Here is a 27,102-nt window from a genome sequence, read left to right as displayed (position 1 = left end):
TCGCTGTTAACTCGGGCTCTCTTTCCTAGCTATTCTCTTCATCATCTTTTTTCCCCACTGCTCTTCATCTCCTGTTAGTCCTTCTTTATTGCGACTCTCTTTTAATATTTTCAAACCGTGCTTGAAAGGCAGATCTTTCATTTTATTCAGGGGTGTCTGCAACGTCATTCCAAAGTGGCTCCAGTTAGGAGTGCAAAAGCCATGGCTCGTTTCGTTATTGAAAGTCCAGCTTTGGAAGTTGACAGCTGCACAATTTTGCCATTGCTGAGGCAAGCCTTTAGAGAAAGGTAGATGAGCAGACCTGTTATGGGGATGGCTATGACAATTAAAGCAGGATCTGAATTTGAGTCAGGGGTCTGTGTGAAGCATGTTGTTCTACTTGTAGTTGTCTCTCATTCCAACTTTAATGTGAAATAAGCGTTGTGGTCCTTTTTGCACGGGCAGAAAAGGGGAACCTCTGGGCTTTTAGAATTTTAGAAAAATAGCAAAATAGTCTTCTCCCATACACTGTTGAGATGCTTGCAGGAAGAGACCAAAGGTTGGGGGTATATAACTGTTGACTCTGTGATGTGATGCTTAATTCCCTGCCCCCCCCCCCCTTTTTTTTTTTTTCTGATCAGTATTTTTCTCTTAGGCTCAGCTTTGGTTACCTAACCCAGGGGCCAATCTTGGTGTGACAATGAAGTATTAATTGCCTTAGAAACCAGAGATGTGCAAGTCCTGACTGTGTACTTCTGACAATACAGACTGAAATCCTGCTGTTCCTATCAAGTGTTTCTGTAAAAGCTGACCAGCCAAGGACTGTTGTTTCTTGGACAATTTGCAAATGGAAGAACAACCACCAGTGGGAATGTCCTGAGAGAACAGTTCTTCAGTTCTTTCCTAGTGAATTTAGCTTCCCCCCCCTCAGAATAGTGGAATGCACTTGTTGCACTAAGTGAAGCAGATAGTTCCACTGTGAGGATGTTTGGCCTCTTAGTTGTGGACATCAGCATCACAGACTCTTCTCTGATGTGAAATACACTGAGAAGGCAAATCCTTGACAAATGTAGGAGATGTTTGCTTAAGTGTTTGGTTGTCTGATGATTTGATTTCATGGTCAACTACCTAGTGTACAGAACCTCAAGTTTCATTGAAAATGTGCTGAAACGGACTGTATTTTGGGGCAGTTATCCGATCGTCCTTGCAAAGGTGCTATTGAACTTTTTGTGGGGCAGCTACACTGCTCTGGGTAGGTACCTTGAAGTAAGGCACATGAATCGATCCACATCACAGGTAGTGTCTTAAACTACATTTTAGTGCAGTACAAACACTGACTGCAGTTTTGTGGGTAAGGAATTTTCCGTGTGATTTTGGAACTTGGATTATTACTACCAAGTGGGGGCATCCTGGCTCTTGGAGATTTCTTCCAGGAAACCATTATTCTTGAGAAGAGCCGACTTTTTGAGGCAATGTGTAGAGGCTCTTCCTCTGTCTATCCTGCGTAAGTAATTCTGACACTTTCTCACAGAAAATAGTCCCATCTCTTTTGTTCAAGACTTAATTATGAGAATAAATGGTTGCTTAAATTAAATTACTCTGTTTAAAGGATTGCTAAGCGTTGTTGCTGGAGAGGGGGAAAAAAAAACCCAAAACCAACAACCAGAAAAATTGTCTAAAATCATGACTAAATTTCTCTGTTTGTGAGAAATGCCACTGAGTATTGACTGGCTGCCTGTGAGAAAGAGGCTGGTAGGAGCTTAAGATCCTATTTTAAAGATCCACCTGCACAAATTACTGCATGTGTATTTTATTTGTCTTTGGTTTGTGATGTGCTTAGTAATTATATACAAAGGGCTACATTTGATAGAGTACTGAAGATGTATCATGGTCTGTGTATAGACGCAGCTGTGAGCTCAGATAATAAAGTAACTGATTGCTACTGGAGTTGAACAAAGCTGATTTTTGTTGTATTTGGCTTTTTTCCCCCCAACTTGTTCACTTTGGGTGTGACTGTTGGCTAATGAACAGTAACTCGAGATAATAGGGTTTTGGTAGTACTGTATTCTTGGTGCTTTCCTGCCAGGTTGTATCTCTGAATGTAAAAGAAAAACAAATGTTCAGCCTTGCAAACTGAGGATATGAAACATCCCCAGTAGGATGCTACTTTTGGTCCCATGGCAAAGTGATGACACTTACTGAATGGCGGATTATATAGAAAAGCCAATTCTCTCTTATAACTTCTCAAGTAAAAGAGTAAAAATATTCTCAGTGAAATTAATTGAAAAGTAAAAACTGTAGGCCTTCTTTTTTTTGTAACTTTTAAGAAATGAAAAATGCTGTAATAGGAGAAAAAACAAGATGTTAGAAGAGGACAAGCTATTCTATCTTTTTGGTGAATACTAGTTTTCAGGGAGGAAGGGTATATGTTCAATGTGTAACAGATCCCTGGAGAGTGGGAAGACTGTGAAGTGTCTGAATGAGTTAATATAAACTTGACAACAAAACTTTCAGAGGCACCAAGATCATTACTAGGTTGATCAGTATTGGTTTTGGAGAATTATAAGATCAGCTTAAAAACACTGTACCCTGCTGTGTCCCTGTTGCTTTATTTTCAGTATTGGAAAGGTAAGAAAATGTCAGTACAAAGCTTGCACAAAATAACACTTTTCTCTCTCGTGTTTAGAGTTTGTTTGTCATGACTCTGAAGTTTTACAGGGAGAATAACTAAAACTGAGCACTAGTCATAGCTCCAAATGCCTTTCTCAGTTGCCTTCTCTGTCATAAACCCACATGCTTTTCTGTTAATAATTGTCCTCCTTCCCTTCTTTGATGTACTACACTATGATTTGAGAGGCTTCATCAAATGTTACAATAAACTGTTCTCACTCTGTACATAAACTTTATGTACTCCATGTGCCTGAAAAGTTTCTTTACAGTCGGGTAAAGGATATGTGTAAGCTGCCCTAGCTCATCCGTGAGATGTGCTCCTATGGCCATGAGGCTGTCCGGTTCTCTGATCACCACTGGACTTCATGGCTCTGAGTACTTTCTTTTTTGATGGAGTCTAAAGACTCAGTCACTCAACCTGGAGTTACAGTTGGTGGACACTAAACATGGTTTGTTCCTGGGATGTCCTCCTGGAAGTTACTTTTAGGAATATTATGTTACGGCACTGACACTTCTCAAGGTAGCACACTTTGTGAAACCCAAACCCTTCTAGTTTCAGCCCTAAAACAAAGCAATGAACGCTCTAGATCTTCATCTAACCTTCACTGGAGCTGCTGCTCCCTAGAGCTGTAGAAGGTCTTGGTTGATTTCATACCTTCCTCCAAAATCGGTTTGCTCTCCCCCAGGACAGTATGATCACAACTCTGTTGTGAAGACTTGTGATAAATACACCTTCTAAGCTGGCTTTCCAGCTGTGGGTGGTGGGGCCAGAGCCTGGAATAAGTCTCCTCTTTCCCTTTCTTGTCTTCCTTCGCTCTCTTTCTTGAAGCTTTGAAAATCTGGAGCAGAGAGCAGGAGCAGCGTGATGTCCATGTGGGGCATGACAACAACAAAAATCTGGATTTGTGTTCTGGAGCTGCCTGTGCTACCTCCCTGCTCCTGGCTGTAGTGGTCCCTTGTTAAGGCAGACCAGTGTGTTAGTGGGGCACGTTAACACTCCTGCACAGCTCTAGGTGTGACATTACCTCACCGACAGCGAACGTAGTCTCATTTTCTTGCACACCAATTCTGCATCTGCCCCACCATGTTTGGAAGGGGTCTGTGGCATGTTGGGCATTGAAAATGCTGGAGCTGGCTGAGTTGGGAGAGCAGGGGAAGGAGATGAAGGGAGATGGCAGCTCTATTTAAGGGCAGTGTGACTGTATAAACCTGGTCAGGTATGACAGTTGAGGCTGGAAGTGCTGTGGAGAGCTTCCTGGCACTTCACCTTTCCTCTGGATAGAAGTGAACCTTTAGAGTTTTTGTTTTGTGAAGATACAGTCTAGTGGCTGGTTTCTCTCAAACCCTGCCTTCTGTACGCTGAAAGAAATGCACTACAAACAGTTATTTATGTGTGGCAGATTTCTTGTTTTTCTTTGGCAAAGAATGCTTGCAAATCCGCAGTAAAATAATTAGGCCAGGTCATCTGTTTAGAGCCTTTGTTTTATATTGTGCCAAGAGAAAACAGGTTAATAGCAGGTTTTAGTGAGGTGTAGCTGAAGTAGTAACGGTTCTTTGCATTGCCAGTTCTGCTTGTAATACACATGGTAGTCCTTTGTAGCTCCAAATGGCAGATCTTAAGCTAACCTCAGGTACAAGCTTCAAAAAAATCAGTGTGATTTGCTGCAGAAGATACCTCGTTCAGCAAAAACCTTTATGCTCATGGCAAATTTAGTGCACTATGGGATAGCTTTACCAGTTGTCTTTTATGTATTGGTAGTAAATCTGTCACCTTTTTGAACTCAATTTAGTTAGCTAGAAAAAGCCATGAGTCCTAGTAAGCAATTACTTTAAATTAATTCTACAGTTCTGTTTTTTAATGGGTAACATAACACTTAAATGTTTTGGAAAGATTGAGAAGACTTCCCAGAAGTATTATCTTTTTAATTAAAAATAAAGGTATAGAAGCAAGATAAATGTAATCACTCTGAGTAGTGCTTGTTTCTGTATCTCTTCTAAGTAGGTTATGTTTACTGTTCCTTATTAGTTTTGAAGCTCCAGGTGACTGGATCCTGCTGTCTTTCATAATAGTCTTCCTTGGTTTGTTTTGCAGAAGCTGATTAAATCAGACAGGGGTGTACATTGAGCAAACAGTGACAATGTAATTTTCTTACATATTATAAAGTAGGTCAGGGGATGAGACATAAAAGTACATGTAATGGAAATTTCTTTTTAAAAAAAAGCATGCAACAAGTATAGGAGATAATAAACCAGTGCTGAAATACTATACTTACATGGGCATTACTTTTTAATGAAAACATTAATTTCTTTTCTAGAGAAACATGTTTGTGTTTAGAGAGTGACTCAATTTCCACTATTTGAGACATAGTTTAAGTTTGATCTTCAGCATTTCCAGTGTCCTCATGTCCAGCTGTTTAGGGTTTAATAGGAAGGTAAAATGCTATTTCAGTGGTAACCCATTAAAATAAAAAGCAGTGAGTTATCCCTTGCATGGCCGACATTTTTAATTTATATTTTTTTTAGACACTTTTTATAAGCTGGCACAGATATTTCTGTCTCTGTCCTTTTAAAGCGATTTGTCAGATACAGGCCAGATCCAAAAACAACATAAAAATAACAAACTATTTGGCAAAAGACAAAGTTTTGAATTTTAAATGCTTGAAACTAAACCAAATATGAGAAATTAATTTCTTGTGCATTTAGATTTCCACGTAGCTTGGTGAATGTTTCACTGTATCTTAAGAAAAGATAATTTGATTTCCCCCCTCCCCCCCCTTTCCTCCAGAAATTCCTAGCAATATTGTGGTTTCCAATTGGTGTTTAGTTGTTGTTAGTGGTGTTAGTGGTTTATTTGGTCTAATTAATCCATTAGTTTTAATTAGAAGGAATGATTCGGGATGGAGTATCTTGACTGTGCTTTACTTCGCCTGGGGAGCCGTGTGAGGCAGTGTCCCTGTCTGCCTGTGTCATAGAATCCTAGAATGGTTTGGGTTGGAAGAGACCTTAAAGACCATCCAGTTCCAACCCCCCTGCCATGGGCAGGGACACCTTCCACTAGAGCAGGTTGCCCAAAGCCCCATCCAACCTGGCCTTGAGCACTGCCAGGGATGGGGCAGACACAAACTCTCTGGGAAACCTGTTCTGTGCCTCGCCACCCTCACAGTGAAGAACTTCTTCCTTACATCTAATCTAAATCTACCCTCTTTCAGTTTGAAGCCATTACCCCTTGTCCTATCCCTACATGCCCTTGCCCTTGTAAAAAGTACCTCTCTGGCTTTCTTGTAGGCCCCTTTAAGTACTTTACCTGCAGGTCAAGGCAAACCTGAAGACAGGGGTTTGAAGTGCCTGGGGGCTCTGTGGCCACAGATGGATGTTCAGTCCACAGAGCTGGTCTGACATCAACTCCCGCAAGAGATGTGAGCAGGCAGTGCTCCTCACCACCATCCTGCCTTCAGAGCTGCTCCCAGAGGCCTCCCAGCTGCTCCTGTGGGCATCGCGGATCTGCCAAGCTGGGTTCCTGTGATCAAAAGCAGCAAGTTGCCTGAGCGTGGTATCCCAGTCTGAAGGCCCAGACTAGGGAAGAGGAGGACCCTAAGATGCACGAGAGCATTCAGAATTTAGGCTTTGTTTCTACTATTTCTCAGAAGCCTTTATCTGTTATAATCTGCTTAGCCTCCTGACTCCAGCTACATGTTTTTGAAAGACCTGCGGGCAAGGAGTGGGCAGTGTGGAAATTCCCCAGCACATTGTTTCCCCAGTTTGGCTGGTGCTTTCACAAGTTTTCCTTCACCCTTCCAAAGTTCTCTTTGCATTTTTGATTCTTTGGAGGATTAATGCCTCTGTAGTTGACAATGGCAATTATTCCCATCCCTTTTCTCAGGATTTGTCGCTTAATGCCACATAGGCACTGTACACAGAGTAAGAAGCTAAAGGAAAACCAAAGTATAAAGATAATCAAAACAAGCTGAGAAGAGTTGTTAAACTAAGCTGCCAGTGCCTTGACAGGGTATGAATAGAGTGTGCTGTTAATAATACTTATGCATCCTAACAGGCTCTAAAAACCCAGCATACACTAGATGTGTGAAGAGGACAAATGGAGTGTTGTCACTTGGTGCATAAACATGCACTGCACTTTTACAGTTGACTTTCTTCTCCTGTTAGGGCATTTTGTTTTCACAAACAGAAGACTTAGTTAGATCAGTATTGTTTGAGGCCTGAAAGTTAGACCTGTTTTTATTGGTTCAGTTGGATTTGATTTTCAGTGGGCTGAAAGAACAGCAGTAAAGGCGTTAGGCTTTTGTTATGCTATAGCCTTCTCAGTGCAGTTCAGCTGAACTGCTGTTAAAATGCCTAGAAAACTTGGGAAACACTGGATGCATGTAAGCAGCTATTGGGAACTATCTGCTATCAAACTAAGTCAAGACTGCCTTTGGAGAAGCTTGTTATTGTGCACTAAGATGTTTTTGGTGCTACTAGTCAAGTGGGCCAACAGATTGTAAGTAATTTTTATAGAACAAATCTGATTACTCTAATTATTACAGAGTTAGCGCTCATGCAAAGCTAAATCTGTGAAAAAAATCACGACCACCTAAGGCTGAGAAACAAAGAGGAAAAACAGGATTAAGATGAATTAGTGCAGGTCAGTTCCCTTGTTTCACCAATGTGGAAAGCAGGTACATGTGATGCATAAAAACAAATTGTCTTTTGGCGTGGTTTCTGAAGGAAATGGGGCACGCTGCTGTGCTGGGTCCATCTGCTGGATGCTCATTCCTCTCTGTTCATGTCTCCCGACTCCCATCCCTTCCACACACAACTTTCTAACCTGTTGGCTAGTCTTCTGTCTGGGGTAATTTAGAGTTCTCAAAGCTGAATAAAAGTTTTCCTGAGACTAAAATGCTGTTGAAGTTAGGGTTACCAGTAAGAGAGGGAGCTGCAGCATGAGTTCAGTAGCTGGTTACCCATCCTATTTAATTTCCTCTCTGCTCAGTCAGTACTTGTGTGATTACAAAAGCACAGTGTGCGTTTCCACTTCTCAGTTATTTGATGGGTATGGGTTTATCTTGGGGCATGAGGGTGTTTGTCTGTAGGGTGGTGGGCACAAATCTTCAGGGAACCAAGTTGTAAAAATTCTGCAGGTTTTAGAAAAAAATTTATAAATTAGCCTAGAAACATTCTGATAATGGAGAACCTTTCGGTGAGGGAGAGCACCAGCTTGTCATCTGATACAGTAACAAATTATTCAGAAATCAGTACAGTTTGTTTTGAAAAATGCTATGTTTCAAGTAAAATAAATGAGCTGCTTATGTTCTGTTGTGCAAGATCTGTAAAAATAAAACTACTTCAAAGGGCTAAATACACATACCTTCACATCTTTTTTTATACTTCTGTGTTTTCTTTGCAGGTGCTAGAAACATTTGCTGGACGCCTGATTAGAATAGGAGTTTTAGCAAGGCGGGATATTCCCAGCCTTACAAAGTACCAGATAATTCTAGCAAGAGACCAATATAGAAAAAACCCTTCTTCACAAAATGGGGTAAATGTCTTTATTTATTTCACTTTATTGAAGTAGTGAATAAATAATAATATACCACAGCATACAAAGTTTCCTGATACGTTTTATGTTAGTTTTCCTTTGTAACAGTTATATTTTTAGCCTGGAATGAAATAAGCCTACTTGTTCCACATTTCTTGATGCTAATATAGGAAAGTTAAGGAAAAGATGAAGAACTCAATTTCCAAACTGAAATTGTTTTGAGAACTTAGATTGTGACTGCTGAATTTACACTTTCCCCTCAAAACTACATTAGTGTTCCTATATTTCTGTAAATTGTCATGGAATGTTCAAATTTTGCAAACTTAAAAAAGAATATTACTTAAAAAAGAAAAGAAAAAAAAGACTGTGTCACTTAAAAAGAACAATGGGAAATACACTTCACAGTAGGCAAGCCAACTTTCCTGACTTAAATTTTGTAGCTCGGGTAGACGTGCCAGAAATCTCTTGTTTTGCCAAAGACTGATGGATAGTTCAGCTGTCAGATTTTGAGTGTTGCTGCATCAGAAAGTAATGAGATAATCCTGGAGGATAATACAGATATTTCGGAGATCATTTTGGAGGTAGAAAGAGATTGCCTTCATTAATGATTAAGAATTGTGTAACCTGTTTCCTGAAGGTTTTGATAGATAGACTACTCACTGTACATTAGTTTGTGCTTTGGCTCTATTTCTCAAATGTCAATCTTATCTTTGTCAGAAGAATTGCGGTATGATTCTGCTGCTTATCGACTTCCTAATTTAATGATGAGTTTGTTTTGTTTTTGCAGGGAATACATCAAGGCATAATTGAAGGAGATTTTGCACTTTGTATCAGTTTATATCATGGTTATGAGCTGCTGCTGCAAATGGGAGTACGGTCGTTATTTATCTACCTTTGTGGAATTATGGATGGTTCAAAAGGTGAAATGTCTTCAGAAATATCCTTCCTTCTGTCTCCACTCCTCCTCATCTAATTTACCCCATCTGTATGGGGTTTTGCACAAAACAGCTTATATAATGGATGGGTTGCAAATGTAATTGCTATTTTGTTCCCCTTCATTCCTATTGGAAATATGTTAGCACAATGTTAAAGATAGAGTATATTTGGGAAAGCAAATGTGTTTATATGGTAGCAGTTCTAAAAACAATAAGGCACAGAGAACTCAGAGTAAGTGGCAGTAATATCTCTGGAGAGACAGAGAATAACCATTAAACAATTTAAACTGAGAAATCGTTTGGTCTTATAAAGCAATTCCTCCCACCATAGCGAAACTCATGTGCATGAGTTTTAAGCGTCAGATTTAGACACATCACACTAGAAGTTCTATTCCAGCTGTGCAACATTTTCCATGCTCACTAAGCAAAGTATAAAGTTGTTATTGAGTTTCTCTGTACCTCTTCTCATTTGAGAAAAGGAGAGGATGAGAACTGTGCACACTATTCCAGATGTGGATAGAGCATGAATTCATACAGTGATTCAATAATGTTTTCTCTTCTGGCCTCAGTTTATTTCCTAATTCTATCACTGACTATTGTGAGTCTTCTGTAAGTCTCCACAGTCATTTTTAGACCTGTTGGGTCGTCACTGCTATCTGGAAGACCTGGTTTGGCACTGACATCTTTTTTTGAGGGGACAAATTTCAACATAGCAATGTCAGTCCAACTGCAAATTTCTTTTAAACACTGGATGTGGGAGGGGAAGGTTCCAGCTGTTCAGATTACCCCATGATGTGGTTCTCGGGTTTCCTGCTTTGTTTTGATTTACACTTAGCTGTGCAACTGTGTGGTAACTTACAAAAGCTAGTTCGCCTACAGCACTGCTTAATTAAAATGACACTGCTTCATCCTATGTCTGAACCAAAAATGTACAGTGCATGCTTCATGTTACAGAGTATCTATAGAACATATTTTTAGAGTATGCATGTGCTAATAATTGCTCATTAATTTTGTGCTTTTGACATTTTTACAATTTATTACTTTAGTGTGTGCAGATTTTTACATTTCTGGTGGTATACTGCTGTTAGACCTAGTCACTGGAGAGCATTTTGTGTATTTCCTAGTTTCTCAGATTCCTTAAATCCCTGTCTGCTATTGAAAAATGACTGATGGAAGGTAGTTCTAATAAATAGGTCTTCTGTACTGGTGTTCTGGTAAGTTTAGTTTCTGGTTTGAGTAGACCAAAATTCTTTTCAACATTGACATAAAATCATTCAAGAAACTTATTAATTTTAGCTTTTAGTCTAGGTTCCCTTCTCTTTGAGTAACTGGCAGCATTTCGTGGAATCCCAGACTCATAGTATGGTTTGGGTTGGAAGGGACCTTTCAAGACCATCTAGCCCACCCCCACCCTGTAATGAGCAGGGACATCTTAAATTAGATCAGGTTGTTCAAAGCCCCATCCAACCTGACCTTGAACACTTCCTGTGATGGGGTGTCTGTGACTTCTCTGGGCAACCTGTTCCAGTGTCTTACCACTCTCATCATTTTTAGATTGAATGGCTTTTGGTGCTAAATGGTTGATGTAAAACTTTTTTGTTTACCCACAGGACCAGGCTTCTGTCTACACATATGTTTTTCATGTTTAAATCTATGTTTTCATGTTTAAATTCCATAATGGCATCTTCCCTGAAAAAATACTGATGCTGAACAATGTTTATTACGTTTCCTAAAGCTAGCGTGTATTTTGTAGCTCTTGAAAGGAGCTTGCTACTTTTGAGAAAGCTTGTCTTTTGGATAGCAAAAATTATATTCACTCCAGAGATTAAATACTAAGGTATTTCAACTTTTTACAAAGGGTTAACCCGTACGAAGAATGAACTTGGTCGTAATGAGGACTTCATGAAACTATATCAGCAGCTTAGAGACATGTTTTCAGACACATCTCTGGCTTCACTGAATGGAAATGTTTACAAGAGTAAAACAGGTAAGTATTTCCCTTTTAGGGACAGAATATTTACTTTCTGTTTAAATGAAACAGTAGATAGCTCTACATAGTTTGTAGATGCAGGAAGCTATTCATTGTGATATACTTGGCTAGTATTCTTTATGCCAGATTTTTTCCTCAGACTCTTATCTATCTATCTTCTCTAGCTGGTTTTAGCTACCTTCAAAGAAGGTATGTTTGAAGTTTTTAATTTGATTTAAAATGGAAGGTTAAAATATTACTGTTTGACTATATATCTTTTAGAGTGTGACAGTAACAACACTTGCTCAAAAACTGGGTTTAACAAATGTGCTTCTGTAAGTAATCTACTAATTTTTTTAGGTGAATGCAATTAGAACTAGTGTCAGGAATTTGTATGTCTGACTTGGAGAATTAATTTTTGGTTTTACTTACATCTTTAATTGCTTTATTTCCTTTTCAGTGTTTGAAAATAAAAAGGAATTTATCTACAGCCATCCAAAATTAAGGAAATTGGAGGAAATTGTAATAGAACACTTCAAATCCTGGAAAAAAGGATGTTCTGGTAAGTACTAACAACTCAAAAGAAAAAGTATCTGAACAGTTGAACCCGAGGATGAAAACAAGTAATATCCTACTGATTTATTTCCTAATTTGTTCAAGTGCTTCTTTATTGTTTTGTATGTTTGTATATCTTCTGTGTGGAAAAGTCCTCTTTAGAAGGACTATACCATAATATTTCTTGAAGAAAAAACATTCTGTAAGTTATCATTATTAATTTGATATAAACTGTTCTAACAGTTTAGTAAAACAGTGATAGTAAACTCATTCCTAGTGCTACTATGTCTCTTGATCTTCATAGTCACAGAATTTGTTCTGGAAACCATCTCTCAGTGCAGTGCTACCATTACCTCCTGCAACGTTATATGCAAAATATTTATGGAGCTTAAAGATAAAAGTTTTGATATCCAGCCTGTTCTGAAGAATGGCAAACTCTGAGGCATCGATTTGAAGTTTAAAACCTTCAATTACATTCATCTTTCTCTCATTCTTTTTCATCTTGACTGAAAGGGAGATCAAAAATATGTCCCACAGTAGCATGAGATTAAGCAACAAAATATTCTGAATCATTCAGACATTTCTGGCTTTAGGAAGTTTCAGCTTCTTGATCCAGTTGTTGCTTTTGGAATGATGACATTAGTAACAATTTTAATTTTTTTTTTTTTTTCAACTTCTTCACTTTTTTCCTAGTCTGTTTGGATCTTTGTGCTCTGTGAAGTTCGGATAATTTCTGATTTGCCATTCCATTTTGTGGTTTTTTTGGGTTTTTTTTTTTGGTGTTGTTTTTTTTTTGTTTGGGTTTTTTTGGTTTTGTTTGTTTGTTTGTTTTATATTAGAGGCTTGATTCTCAGAATACACTTTAAGTGACTGCTACTTTCTAGCAGGCAACTTCAAGTTTCATCATGTCTGGTTTTGTTAGTTTATAATATGTCTAAATGCATTTAATCAAATTACGTTTCTTCTCCCCCCTTCCTTCCATCCACACTTCTCTCTGTCCTCCCTGCCTCCCTCCATGCCTCTGTCTTGTTTCCTGTAACACATCTGTCTAAGCTATTGCCTTTTGTTTTCAAATTCTGTATTCTGTACTAGAGTTCCTTTAACTAAGTTTCATGCTTAATATTCTTCCATCTTCTTTTGCATGGATTTTGCTGTCATATGAATCCCATCAGATATGTTTTTCCTTGCAATGTTGGTCAGACATGTCTGTTAATATTACTAACAGGTAATTAATATTCAAGTGTTTTGATTTTGTTTTGTGTCTGTGTGTGTGAACTCAGAAGAGTAGGCATCAATTGTAAGTCTTTCCCATTATAAATACAAAATTACAGTAACCGTGCAAGAAGAAATATGTAATCTTTTCTAGCATAATTGGTGAGCTATGGTAGAATATCTAGTCATAACTTGAGCTAGCTATGTTAGGTTTTCTTGCTGGACTTCTTTCCTCCTTATCCCTGGAACCTCCTTTATCCTCGTGACTAACATGCAAGGCAAGGCCATGGGGAGTATAAAGCAGTGTCCTGAACACAGTTCTTCTCTAGATGCATATAGTCAAATTGAAAGCAAGTCCTGAAATCTTTGTGTATAAAGCAAGGCCAGAAAGCACTTTACAATTTGCAGTCTGATCACAAAGTTGCAGGCATTCTAGTAATTTAGGGAATGTAGTAAGCTCCAGATTGTGTCTTCTAAGCTTATGCATCTCCAACCCAAATGCACTGGGCAGTTGATGGAAATAGTGAGACACTGATTTTATTTATTTGCCTTATTATTCACTGTGTCATAGTGCCTCTGATGCTACCTTTTGAGCAATAACCCAAAACCTGTATTTCTACCCTTACTCCCTGTTTCTTGCAAGTAAACTCTACATTCACACGTACACAAGCAACTACACCCTAAATTCTGGGTTTGGACTCTGACTGAATAGAGTACACACCCATGTCCTGATTTCTTACTCCTCCAGACAAGAATTTGTCATGAGTCTGTCAATAAAAACTTGAGTACTTATTAAGATTCCAGACATAATCGCATGTATCATTGCTCCATCAGAAGGCTCTGAAATAAAAGCCTAAATCATTATGCGAGCAGTGGAAAATACATTCAGCATTTGTTTCAAGAACTCATGCAAGTGTGTATTATCTCTAGGGAAAAAACCCAGAAGCAAATAAACCCCCTGAACTTAACTCTGCCTTGTTCCAATTATGCATTACTGAACTACCCTAAATCATAATTTACTGTGTTCGTGCCTGTGTAATTTTTAAAACGAATAACTTCTTCTGCAAAGCATTTTCCTTGAAAAGCCCTACATTTGAGACAGAAAAGGAGAATATTAATAATCTGTCATTAGCCATATCAGGAACAACACTAGCTCTTTTTCCTCCATTTGAGATGAAACCTCTCATATGAGGACTTGTGGGAGTAGTGCCAAGTTGCCTGTGCAAACTCTGAACATTTCTAACTAGTGTTCAACCAGGTTAAGTTTGAGCTTCCCAACCATGTAGCTATTGCCCCTGCTTTGCAAAATGCACTTACCAGCAATTTGGATAAGTGCAAGATAACATTCTGGACAGCCCTTAAGAAATGTTGGCTCAGCATAATGAGCTTCTCCCAGCTAATCTTCCATACCTGGATTACTTGTCAGATTGATTATGGGCTGCTAATGTCTTGAATTTTCTAAGTCTCATTTTGGATAAGGTCAAGGAGGTAATGGCAGCAGTATAACATTTTTTACAGTACAGGGACAGATGCCACTGAGCATTACTGCTATTCAAGTTATGAGAATATGCTAAAAATAGATATAGAATAATGTTATTCAGTATAAAGTTAGTGGAGGAGAATAATATGAACTCAGGTAAGTAAGATATATCCAACCTGCACTTATTCTGAAATATATAGTTTGTCGGTCTGCTCAGGATGGCAAATTATGTAGAACACATTATATCAGTGTTGCAATTGTCTGGTTTCTAGCTAAAAATATTGAATCATATTCACCATTTTGTTTCTAGGCCTTCGCTGGGGACTGGTTTCTGTACTTGACAGATGACCTCCCATGTTTCCTGCAATTTACTGAAACAGTGCAGTAGAATATTATAGAATAATTTCGACTAGTTAGAAGGGACCTCTGGAGATCCTCTTGTCTAACCTCCTTGGCTCTCAGCCTCGAGAGTGAAATTTGTTTTGACCAGAGGCAGCCATCTTCATAATCTACCTGTGAATTCAGGGCTCATCTTAAAAACAAATGGCCAAGATGGTTAGCTTCAGCTTCTCCTTTTTGACTTAAGCTGCTGAAACCATTTCTGCATGTAGATATGCACAACTGAAAACTAAACTGGAATTTCTGATAGCTGGTCAGAAAGATAGATAGATAGATAGACACTGATCTGTTACACTTAATGCTTTAACTTCAAGAAACAGCTTGAGACTGGAATTACAGGCATAGCATGAAACTGTTATCAAGCACCAACTGACTGTTCTTTGTATGTTCCGGGAAATAGCTTTCTACACATTCAGTTTTGAGAATTTTAATTCCTTGTCTAACATTTCTTTTAGTGAGATAAAGGTGCTTTGTGGAGAATTGTGTAAAAGAGGAGATCTTTATTCCTGGAAATCTATTTGATTTCATCTGAAGGGTATGTCTAGGTAATGCATGCAAGCTGTGCCAATTTCAGTTATTCATTATATCCTTTTAGGGATTCTCTTTTCTAGCATACTAGGTTTTTACTTTGTAGCATGCAGTAATGGGCATGTTGGTTTAGCGTTTGGATAGGATAAACAGCAGCTGACTGTTCAAGACTTGCATGTTGCTTAGGCAGCTTTCGCTTGTGCTCATGAAGGCAGATACCTTTATATGTTTTGGTAAAAAAAAAAAAAAAAAAAAAAAAAAAAGTTGAGTATCCAGAAGACAAAATCTGTGATGGTATAACATAAGAAACATTGTTTTGGTCAAAGGCGCCTTGCTAAGAAACCGTGTATCGATGCAATTATTTTTCTCTTTTCTTTGAAAAGGGAAAGGCTATCTATGCTATTGAAATGAGAGATATAACCAGTTGTGATGACAGATCATTCAGAAGTAACAGATTATGCTGTTAAGGGGAGGTTTTGCACATTTCTGCTGTCATGAGGATCCTAAGCAGTAGAACTAGAGACAACTTGCTACAACAAATCATAGAAAGTTAATATACATCTCTAATTCCACCACCCTGAATCCTAGACTAATGGTAACAGTGTTTTGTATTGCTAACCTCATCTGACTCTGGGCATTTAAGTGGCAGATTTAGATGTCACATTGTAGGATCTTTGGAAGAAGGCATCTTAAACTTTATTTCAATATGCTTGCCATCAAACCTGAAATTTTCAAAGTAGCATTAGTAAAGGTATCTCAGATATAATACATTCTTGCCATAGTTGGTGTAAATTCTCCAAAATTAGAATACTGCTTTGATTCCAAAGAGGAATTGTTTGAGCAGGTATATCTTGGAACATTTTCTAGGAGGTTGGTCTAAATAGGCTGAGAGGCTACTAATTGTCAGTTTTCTCTGCTGTTTGTTTATTTATTTATTTGTTTATTTATTCATTTACTTAGATTTTTTTTTTAATGAATTTTTTTTTAAACAAAATGTCTTTGAAAAAATCTTCCCATTAAGTGAGATGAGAGCTGTGAATGTATAGTTTGTGGGATGACCTCTCCTTTTTTATTGGTAGTTATTTTAAAATCATGCATAAAAATGCTCTTCTGGCTTTTTAAAATTAAATAGATCAAATCACGAATGAAAGCACATCTGTGGACGCTGTGGATACCAGAGTGATGATCTTCTCATCATTTCGAGATAGCGTGCAAGAAATTGCAGAAATGCTTTCCCGGCTCAGTCCAGTTGTTAGAGTAATGACATTTGTTGGCCACTCCACAGGAAAGAGCACAAAAGGCTTCACACAAAAGGAACAACTTGAGGTAAACAAAAGATGAGATTTGTATTAGGAAATAGTGATAAAGAGTATTAATTGTGAAAATAACTACTTGAGTATTGATACAGGTTGTATGGCAGTGACTGAACTTCAAAGCATCATTAGTACATTCATATGTAGTTCAATTGCTTTTAGAGCATCCAAAATTATACTCACTGAACAGAATGTAGTAGAAATATTTTATACATTTACATTATATTAACAGCTGCTAACTTTTATGTATTTGAAAATCTGGGCAAATAAATACTTGCTTCAGGGATTATTTTTTTTTTTCTTGTAGGTAGAAAAAAATAAGATATCTCCTTAAATTTTGATTTAACAAAGTTTAAACAAACAAACCAACAAAAAACCAGAAAAAAACCCAAATGCTTCCCCCCCTTCCCCCCCCCCTCAAAAAAAAAAAATTAAAAAAATTAATTGCAAAGTTGGGAAGATCAATTTAGAAGAGTGCCATGGTTGGAGTCAGAATAAGGTGTGCTTTTTTTAACTTTGTTTCAGAACTGAAGAGTTGTTATGTTGATGTTGATAACATTTGTGCATGGTATTTGATCACAATATAGTAGTTGACAAATTCAGAAAGTAGTTTTATGGTATAAATTAATTTTTTCAACTTCTGTTTGAGCCTAGAAAAACTGCAAAGTGTGTATAAGGGGCCTTCTGGCTAACCTGTTAAATCTAATTTTAATCATTTATTCAGGTGGTAAAACGCTTTCGTGAAGGTGGGTATAACACTCTGGTCTCTACCTGTGTTGGGGAAGAAGGCTTAGACATTGGAGAAGTTGATCTCATCATCTGCTTTGACGCTCAGAAAAGTCCAATTCGCCTTGTGCAGAGGATGGGTCGAACGGGGCGCAGGCGTCAAGGCAGGATCGTTGTCATCCTTGCCGAAGGGCGGGAGGAACGGGTGAGTATGTAGCTTTCTTCTCTCTGGCAAAACAGAGTTGTTTAGTCTGTTACAGGGTACTGTGCAATCCTGAGCACTCCTAGCAACATTTTAACTGTCCCTGCAGGAAAGTAATATAGCCCACAATATCCTAGAAATATGTGCCCTTTCTCAATGTGAAGGGCTTCAAGCCCTGTTCTTAATAACAGTTACTTTGTAAACGATAAACTGAAACTCAGAAAATACACGGGTTTTGGCAAGGGTACAGAACAATGTGGAAGAGATAGGGATGAATCTCTGAGGGCGGGAGGACTGGAAGCATCTCACTCTGAATTGCTGACGACACTGTGCTTTCAGACAAGTGCTTAGTGGTAGCACACTTGCGTATGAGGTCTGAAGAGATCAGCTTAAGTGGAAATCTACTTTTGCTAAATTCCTGAACCTCAGCATTCAACTCAGAGTATAATTAATCATCTCTGAGTGCAGGCTGCCCCTTGGGAAACTAATGTACCAGTGGAAATCTAAGCCGTGAGTTGTGAGCCAGGGGAACTGATCTTCAGCTGTACCTGCACTCTGCCCAGCTTCATCCTGCAGCTGCACCATTGCTAGGTCTGATCCAAGGAAGCTGGCGGGGTAGGGTTCAGGTGGGAGGAGGTAAGGCAGTCCCCACTGACATCACTTGTCGGTGAGATTGGTTGCAGAGTGACAGGAACCTGCATCTTTACAGTCTCTTTGTGTAACCCCTGTTTGAATGCAAGGCATTTTTAGGGCGCACCTCACTGTTCAGGCTGAAAATTGATGATGTTCTTTGCTGGCTTTGTTTACTTGTGAGGTTGGTTCTGAGTTGGATCAGGTTTCATGACAGAGAAGTTCGAGATCTGTGTAAGCTAGTTGTAAACGCAAAATTTCAGAATCTTGCTATTATTTCATTTATTCCGGTCAATGTTGTGCCTCTGGTTTAACTTTGTAGGTAGCAAGGATTTAATTCTAAATGAGGGTCCAAAGAATCCTGCCTGAGGAAAAAAGCTGCTTTGAAGGGATGAAATTTAAAAATTATAAAAGCAAACAGTATTTGTAAATAGATATTTTCTCATGCTGCTTATGAAGACTGGTTACTACTGAAAGCCCTGCTCTGTAATGGGATATTAAAATCGTCCCTTAAATTCCTTGTAGTTTACCTTAAGTAGTTGGATTACTGGGTTCTTCAGATTTTCTCAGAAATCTTTGAAGCAAAACCTTCCCCAGGTAGGATAGTAATTTTTATGTAATTTTGTTGGTTTGTTTTGAGATACTGAAATAAATTTAATTGCTGAACAATATTGCCTTTGGTTGGTTTTGCTTGGGTTTGTTGTGGGGTTTTGGGGGTTTTTGGTTTGTTGTTTTTTTTTTTTGATTCAGTCTCGTTCCAGATCTGTTAATGCGGAGATTCTTCCCCGTCACATAACTTGCAGCTAAGTAATTAAAGGTCTCATATTAATTTGTGGGAATTTGTTTTTCTTTTTTAAAAAATCAAACCACTTCAAGTCAATTATAAACTTTTGAAGGACTTTTATTAGAAAAAAATTGGTAAATGCAGGTCTGGAAACTCAATGTTTGACAGGGATTTCTGTTACAGAAGTGTTTATTACTCTGTTCTGGTCCTCACCTCCCCACGTGTTTCCTCACCCAGTTCAGCTGTCCCATGTGGAAGCGCACTGCGTCTCAGCACTGCACCGCACGTCACACAGTTGCACCCTGCTAATGCCCTGGGTTCCCTGAGCGTTTGGCTTATGAATCTTCCACCTTTCTAGTTTGGCCGTATTCCAAGATGTGCTGTGTTTTGATTTGGGTTTTTTAATGTCTTGTGACAGCTCAGCTGCATGTGCATCAGCCTGGAAGGGAGCTGTTAGCTGCAAATTTAAACTGGTACAAAGAGAAGGGCACAAGGGAGTTCACAGCCTCTCAGGCTCCTGTCAGGCCAAGCTGACACTCTCCGTGAAACAAAGGAAAAGGAACATACTGTCTCAGTAACAGCAAAGTAACAATTCTGTTAAGCAATGAATTTGGTAATACAATTTTTTTTTTTCATATAAAGACCTTTTTGCCTGTTCTAGAATTAAAAGATATTTATTGGAATGCCTGAGGGACGGTATAATAAAGCTAGCCGTTAACCTCTTCCAGTTATATTCAGAAAGCATCTTTTTGTGTCCATCTCCTCTAATCCTGGCTTCCAGAGATCATCTCTCTCAAAAGAACACATACTGCCATACTGTCATACTCGGAGCACTTAGTCTGCCTAACTGGGCATGGTGTCTCCATCGGTGACCTGTCACAGAGACTTGGAGAAGGGTATTAGAATAAGAAATACTCAGAGGGGGACCAGTTTCTTCCCTTAGTTTGTCCATCTTTGTCTTGGTTTCTGTGTTGCACAATAAAAATGGAGTGTAATTAAAAGGTCTTGGAGCATGTATGACATCAACAAATAATATTATGCCTTTTTTTTTGCTTGACCTCTTTTCTTTGTTTCTGATGTAATCCAATTTACATCACACCTGTGTCTATTGCAGATTGTAAATTCCCCCAGGCAAGGGCTGTATTTCTTTGTCTCTCAAGTGCTGTGCCTGCTTCTGATCTATTTACAGAGTGTAAAAAGCTGTACATTGTTTTACATTTTGTATTGTTTGCAACTTAAAGAGCAATCACTTCTTTGATACTTCCTTGCTTTTTGTCACATTTGCTTTGAATGTTTTACCTAGGCAGAAAACAGTGATAATTCAAATTTAATTTGACTTAGATATTTTAGTATGGAAGCTCTTTAAAAAAAGAAAAAAAAGAGCTTAGTAGCTATGTTTTAATGTATACATTATCAGATTTTCAATGCAACGTTATTGCTTTGTTGTTCTCATCTGTGTCCTTCTGTTCCTTTCCCCTCTCTGCTCTGGTTACCATAATGTGGAGCCATACTGCAAGTCTTGAACTTGCAGTTCAAGAACAAGCAGTCACATTGACCTAACTGATGATATTCACAGAAGAGGGAATATGGTTGGCTCTCAGGGCCTTGCTTCATATTTTTAGTTGTGTTTTGGGAAGAGAAGAAAAAAGAAAACAAAAAACACCTTGATGGTGGAACATAAAATAATGTGAAACCCCACAGACACTCAGGTGTTCTTTTACATTTGATCAAGTTGTGAAAAAACAATGCAACAACATATGACTTGTCTTCTCTTTTACAGACTTACAATCAAAGCCAGTCTAACAAAAGGAGCATCCACAAAGCTATTTCAGGAAACAAAATGCTTCATTTCTACCAGCGTAGCCCACGTATGATTCCAGAAGGCATAAATCCAAAGTTGCATAAAATGTTTATTACTGCTGAAAAATATGAACCAAGCAGTTCAAGAATGCTTTCCAAAGAGAGAAGGTCTAGTTCCCTACAGCATAAATCTGCTCTCTTTTCCTATGTCACTGGTAAGAGGATTATGGTGTTTTTCTAAGCACTGAGTAAGCTGCTATCTCATGTTGCTATATTACAGCATATCAAAACTGCATGCTCATGAGTTTTGGGGTCTCTAGCAAAAGTATAATTTCTGTCAGCTGCAGCCTTTTGACTGTGATACTGTGCTGACTGTGCCTTTGATTCCTCATCCTTTTCTTTTAACAACCTCACATCACAGTTTTGTCCTCAAATATCCGTACTTCAAATCAGACATTTGTTTCATCTTTCTCCATAGAGCTTCTTATGGAGTCAATGACTGAAGGTCAGAAACTCCAGCTACAAACAGAAGGGGCAAATGTTAATGATGTCTTGTGAAGACTTCTGATATACCTATGTCAGGTGGCATAATTGTCACTTAAATGTTTAGTGATATTTCTATACAAAATCTCGTTTTGAGCTTTAACAGTCAGGCTTTATGTTTTTATTAATACAAGAAAAGTATGTCTTGTACCTTTGTAAATGACAATAAAATAGAAATGCTTGAAAACTAAAGGAATTTGAGGAGCGGAAAAAGAGAAATCAAGGGTAGGATATTCATGAATTGCACACACCCTTGGAGGAAAACTAATCTAAAAAGAGAAATGGCTCTTTAGCTGATGCAGTTACATAGCACCGAAATGCTCAGTAAACTGAACAAAATTATAAGATAGGAAGAAAGAGCTAAGTTTTGTAAATACTTGGAAACTGTCATGCTCGATCTCTTTGGTTAAGTGCCTTCTGTAAAGACCAATAGCAACTTCTTGAAAGAAGAAACTCCTGAAGACCTTGGGAAACTTTGTATTTCAGTATCTGAGTAGTTAGAGTTAGTGTTTTACAAAATGCTTTTGATTACAAAAATTCTTACTATCAAAATCTACATCTGATCTCTTTCCACACACCATCCAGGGCAAACAAAAGGCTGACTGTAGAAAGGGGAAGCAAGCTATGAAATCAGGCAGAAAAAAATCAGCTTCCCCTTTGGCCTCCAAAACAGTTCATACTATCTCCCATTTTGCAGGGTAGAAATGTAATGGGGAAGAATTAGTATCAGTAGAGCAATCTGGACACGCCATTGTCAGCCCAGACTGTAAGTATGCATGTGCTGCAGACACAGCTGCGACACAGTTGTGATGATGCTCCTGATCATGACATTTCCCCTTATGCCTCTGGAGCCTTCTGTAAGGCATGCTTATCTGGGTTTTGTGCACAACCCAGGTGGTGGCCAGTGAGGAAAACCAAAGATGGAATAAACAGACACAGCTTGCAAGAAAATAAGCAGAGCAAAACATGGAAGTAAATAATCATTTTGGAACATTTGGAAGCCTGTCCTAGAAAATAGAAATGAGAGGCAGTAAGTGCATAAAGAAGATAATATGCTGAACATATTTCCTGCTGAGGGAATAGCACTTCAAAGGCTGTAATTACCAGGTTCCTTTTGTGTGAAATAGGTTAGCAGCTGCCACAGTTGAAGTACATAGTGTGCATGGAGGTCTCTCAGTTGCTGAAGATGAACATGATTGACTGCCCATCTTGCAAACAAGTGTTAGATGAGCACGAGTTATTGAGCACCAGCTTTATGTGTTGAAGTTCCCTTCATTACTGTATGAAGCAAGTGGCTGTTTCTGATTTTAATGATATTTAAGATAAATCTCAAAAAGACGAGAAAGACCTTTATTTTTTGCATTTTCTCCTCTCCTTATTTCAGTGCTCCCTTCCACATTAGAAAATTGAAAAAGCTAGCAGTGATGAATAAGCTGTGTGCATTCTTACTTATGCTCTCTTACTTTTCATTTGTTCTTGAGGTTCAGTTGATCTTCAGGTTTATCCATGGAAGAATACATGTGTACAGAAATTGCAGTATCGTGGGCAGAAGTATTGTAGTAATTTCAAGCATTCTCCTCCTTTTCTTGTCAAAATTAAATTGTTCTTCTTAAGTTGATTCAATTTCTATTAATTTTGCACTATCTTTCCACTTCAGAACCTGTTTCATAAACTTTATCTGTTTGTCAATACCAGAAGCAGGACACCGTATTCTTGTCTTGCCCTATCACTAACTGTGTTCTTCAGTTGTATGAGCTTTTCTTGAAAAAGCACAGCAACAAGAGTGAAAATCCCATTACTTGGCAGTCCTCTCATACTGTTTCTTCTGATCTGAGATTCTTTTCTCTCTGGTTTTGTTTTTTGTTTTGTTTTTTAAAGAGCTTGCTGAAATTGAGTAGCATACTAGTAAGTGCAGTAAAATCAAAAAACATTTAAGAAAAAATAGTTTTGCACTTAAATTGGCTTGGACTCATTGGACACAAAATCTCTGAACAGATATCTTTGGAGACAGCTCATGTGTTTTATACTCATCTTTTTTTACTTTATAAAATGTGAATAACTATCCCACAAGATAATTGAAAAGGTGAAAGTGCTGAAAGATCTGTATGATCATCTCTAACATTATTATCTTTGCAAGTTCTCTGCCAATCTCCCCACTCTGAGAGGTATGAAACCACAACAGGCATGGCAAAAAATAGCTAACATGCATTAAAATGTGCTCTTCCTGTACCTGTTGTTCCTGGTAGCTGAATGTCATTTTAAGCTATCAATAATTTGTTCTTCTTTTTGCATTGCATTTATCTAGGTGAAATCTCACTTTGTTAATTCTTCTCCTGGTTCTTCACAATCACTCTACTCCCCCCTTTTCAGATTGTATCAATTTTGAGTTGTCCATAGCTGTGTTTTTTGTTTGATTTTACAATTTCACATTATTTCTTTAATTGCTGTTTTTATCTAACTGATGCGAACTTCTTTTACTGTCTTTTTCTAAAATATACCAATGCCTTCTTTAGTCTTTAGACCTTTGTGGGGTTTTTCATGCCTTTCCAGTTGCCCATGCCTTCTAATGTACTTGGATGGCTGATAAATTTTCTGAGTTCATCTCCTATTTGAATTAAACATGCGTAATAATACACATTTCCTTCTTGAGTGGTTGTCAGAAAACTATGGAAATACTGCAGAAGACTGCTGTTTTCAGTGTTTATTTTCTTTGAAAAAAAACAGTTAATCAAGGATGTATTTATGCACATGTACTTTACTTTCTTGAATTCATATTTTTTGTCCTGACAATACCTGTGTTGTGGGTTACACCTTTCATTGTTTTCAGGATGATAGCTACACAAAATTTTCCTAATAAGGTGGTGGGTTTTTTTTCAGCTTACCTCAGCTACACCTATTTTGAGTTATTTTTTTTAGCCAGTGACATGGTTTCTCCGAAATACCAATTGTATCTTCTTCTCTAGTCATGCCTGCCCCAAACAAGCTGCTTGTGCTTTGTATGGGAGCATTAATATCAATTTTACTGGCCAAAAGTAACTTCAACAGCAATATTGTGCTTGTTGCTTTCCCTGTAATTCTCCCCTGTCCACTTCCCTCTCCCACATACACACACTTCTGGTAAAGGAAGCAGTATTCTGTGCTGGCAGTGAATAATTTCTTAAGTAAACCAGCAAAACCTTTGGACAGTTGAAGTTTCTTTTGCACCAGCAGCTTTCTTCATAGTGAGAAGAGGGACAGTTTATACTCAGAAAAAGAAGGCCCAGAGCTTCGGGAAGTATCTGTTACCAAATTTTGCCAGCTGCTGGAGGCCTTCATACCTGTATAGTGTTGCACCATCTATTACTTGGGCAGATGGTATTGCAAGATCCTCTTGTCTTTGTCAGAAGGAGTTGTCCTCCAGAGCTGTAACACAGAGAACTAAGTCATCTGTTGTTCTTGGTGTTTCCCTGGACATGTCTGGATGGCAACAGTTCATCACCTGAGCTGCTCAGGAAAGTTCTGGTACACTGTCAGGACAATCATCTTCAAGAGCAAGAGGGAACCCAAACTAGATCTGTTTGTCTACAAAGTTTTTTGCTGGTGCCCACTTTTTCCTATCTAAAAACTTGCCGTTTGAAAATGCATTCTTGGTTCCTTGGTAGGCCATCTTTTTGCTGCTTGGTTATGAAGATAAGTCTTAAGTGTGGCAGTAGAAGTCACTTTGGAATGACCAACAGTGTTAGATTTTGGTTACAGCTTAAGTCTCTTTCTGGCCTTTCGTTTCTACCTTGTCCAGGCAACACTGTCCAGAACTCCATGCTAATCCAAGATGGACATATTCTGTCTTGCTGTGTGGGTGCTGGATATTAACTGCTAGAGCAGACCTAATACTTACCTGTTCCTATAAACAACAGGAAACGCTGTGAGATATGCTTTTCTGATAAGCGTTCGTAATTTTCTTTTCCTTCAGGTCTCTCTTTTTCCTCTTCTTCTGGGTCCTTGAACTGTGTGTTGGTTATAAAGGAGTGTAATGTCTCCTAGACTCAAGTCAAAAATATTGTAGTAGCACTATTGATCTTCTCCTGTTTTTTTTAATGATGGCCTTAAACTTCAGTGTTGGTTAGCTTTTTCCAGCTGTGAAAGACTTTTTCTGAACAAGACTTGAACCTAGTACTCTGAACTGAGGGATCTGTTTTTGAGTCTCTAATCAACATTGTCACACCATCCTCTAGAGACACAGTCTCTGGCAATTGTAACTTGAGAGGATTGAGGGATACACGCAGATTCCTCCCACAGTGGCATTAATTCAGAATAGGGTGTTGACTGCAGATTCATCCCAAATCCTGTCTGCAGAGTGATTGTCAAATTAACTTAATTATTTTTCTCCAAGCTTCACACATCTGGGCTAAAAGCAATCACATTCTTAACATGCTCTTAGCACTTATTCTTTGGATGTGACTTTGCTGTTCACACTGATGACTGTTTTGAGGGATTTGGCATGTTTTTAAATAGTGGTGGTATCAAGGCTTGCTGTCAGACTGCCAAAAATGACTCCATTTCCTCTTCATCACTGGAGTGTAGTCACTCAGAGCCAAGCACCACCAGGGCCTTGTCTTCAGCAAGCTGCCATACGAGCACTTTTGTTTTATCTAGCACTGGTGCTCACAGGTGCCCTATACTTCCTCTTGCGGTTATGAGCGTGAATAAAAATGATGAGCCTCTTTTTTCTTTCCCTGCTCCTGGGGAATTTTCATAATACTTTTGTTTCTATCCTCTTATTCATGTGCATGACCTTAACAGAGGAGATTGATTCAAAAAATGACTAAAAAATATTTTTGTCATAACAAATTAATGTTGCTTTCCGGTATTTAAAGAGTAACTATAAAAAAAAGGGGGGGGGGGGGGGGGGAGCACAGTTATTTGCAGTTTGTTCCCCAAGGTCTCTAAGACAGATGGTTAGCAATTCGAGCCATATGATTTTCCTGTTTGCTATACTGTCATCAGGGCCTGTAGGTATTTGATAGATGTATTTCTCTCTATTTATATCTGTCTGGCTATCTATATATTTGTATCTTTGTAATGCCTTCCCCCAAAACAGTCATTTCATAGCTAGATTTATCCATAATTATAACATACAACACTGTTTTGATACTTGTTTCTGACATTAGATTCTCTCTATCTGGTTTTGCTTGTGGCACAGAGAAAGTATTTTTTCTTTTAGCTGGTTTCATACCAAGTTGTTTTTATTCTGTGTATCCTTTTTCTTAAAGTAGGTAACATTTTCCTGTTATTGTTTTTCTCCCCCATAGACAAAAAGCAAATACAAGGTCATGAGAGCTGGTCTCTCTCGCCTGAGGAATATGAAATATGGGACAGACTTTACAGGATTAAGGAAAGTGATGGAGTAAAGGAACTGGTATTGCCTCGAGTTCCATTTGAAACCGTAGAAAACCTGGAAGAAATATCAGTGAGTTTAACCTAAATGTAATATTTCCTTTGACATGAGTCTTAAAGGATATTCTGAGTAACAAAGTTAACTGTGAATTTGAAGGAGGTCTGTATTAAAAATGCAATTTTGGGAATTATATGTAGGGTTTTGAGGTTAAGAATTTAGGAATTAGATGTTTGAAATGGGTCTTTGAGGTTAGGTCTGTAAATTAAAAATACATTAAAAAGTCTTTCAGTATCCTTTAAGTTCCATTCCTATTTCTAAGAATTCCATGCAGGATGCTGTATTCATGATGGTATTGTATCCACACTTCATCCCCAAGTTTATATAACTATAAAAGTGTTACTGAAAGAAAACCTCAAGTTTTACAATCTCTTTTCTGATTCAGAGAAAAAAAATGGAGCTTTTGTGTCATA

At 38.2% G+C, this 27,102-nt stretch overlaps 1 protein-coding gene across 1 annotated transcript in view; it reads left to right on the top strand.

Moving 5' to 3' along the window:
• The window catches only part of FANCM (FA complementation group M), a 78,536-nt gene that overhangs the window by 20,872 nt on the left and 30,562 nt on the right, over positions 1 to 27,102 (top strand). The window contains exons 5-12 of the mRNA XM_049828455.1: positions 8,051 to 8,182; positions 8,970 to 9,102; positions 10,976 to 11,104; positions 11,547 to 11,648; positions 16,393 to 16,586; positions 17,298 to 17,504; positions 20,696 to 20,930; positions 26,547 to 26,704. Coding sequence (XP_049684412.1) covers positions 8,051 to 8,182; positions 8,970 to 9,102; positions 10,976 to 11,104; positions 11,547 to 11,648; positions 16,393 to 16,586; positions 17,298 to 17,504; positions 20,696 to 20,930; positions 26,547 to 26,704 — 1,290 coding nt within the window. The remainder of the gene's footprint in view (positions 1 to 8,050; positions 8,183 to 8,969; positions 9,103 to 10,975; positions 11,105 to 11,546; positions 11,649 to 16,392; positions 16,587 to 17,297; positions 17,505 to 20,695; positions 20,931 to 26,546; positions 26,705 to 27,102) is intronic.

Source organism: Accipiter gentilis, chromosome 25 (genome assembly GCF_929443795.1).
Source record: "Accipiter gentilis chromosome 25, bAccGen1.1, whole genome shotgun sequence".
NCBI classification, from domain to species: Eukaryota; Metazoa; Chordata; class Aves; order Accipitriformes; family Accipitridae; genus Astur; species Astur gentilis.
Note: the sequence above shows the minus strand (reverse complement) of the source record. Positions and strands in the feature narration are given on the sequence as shown.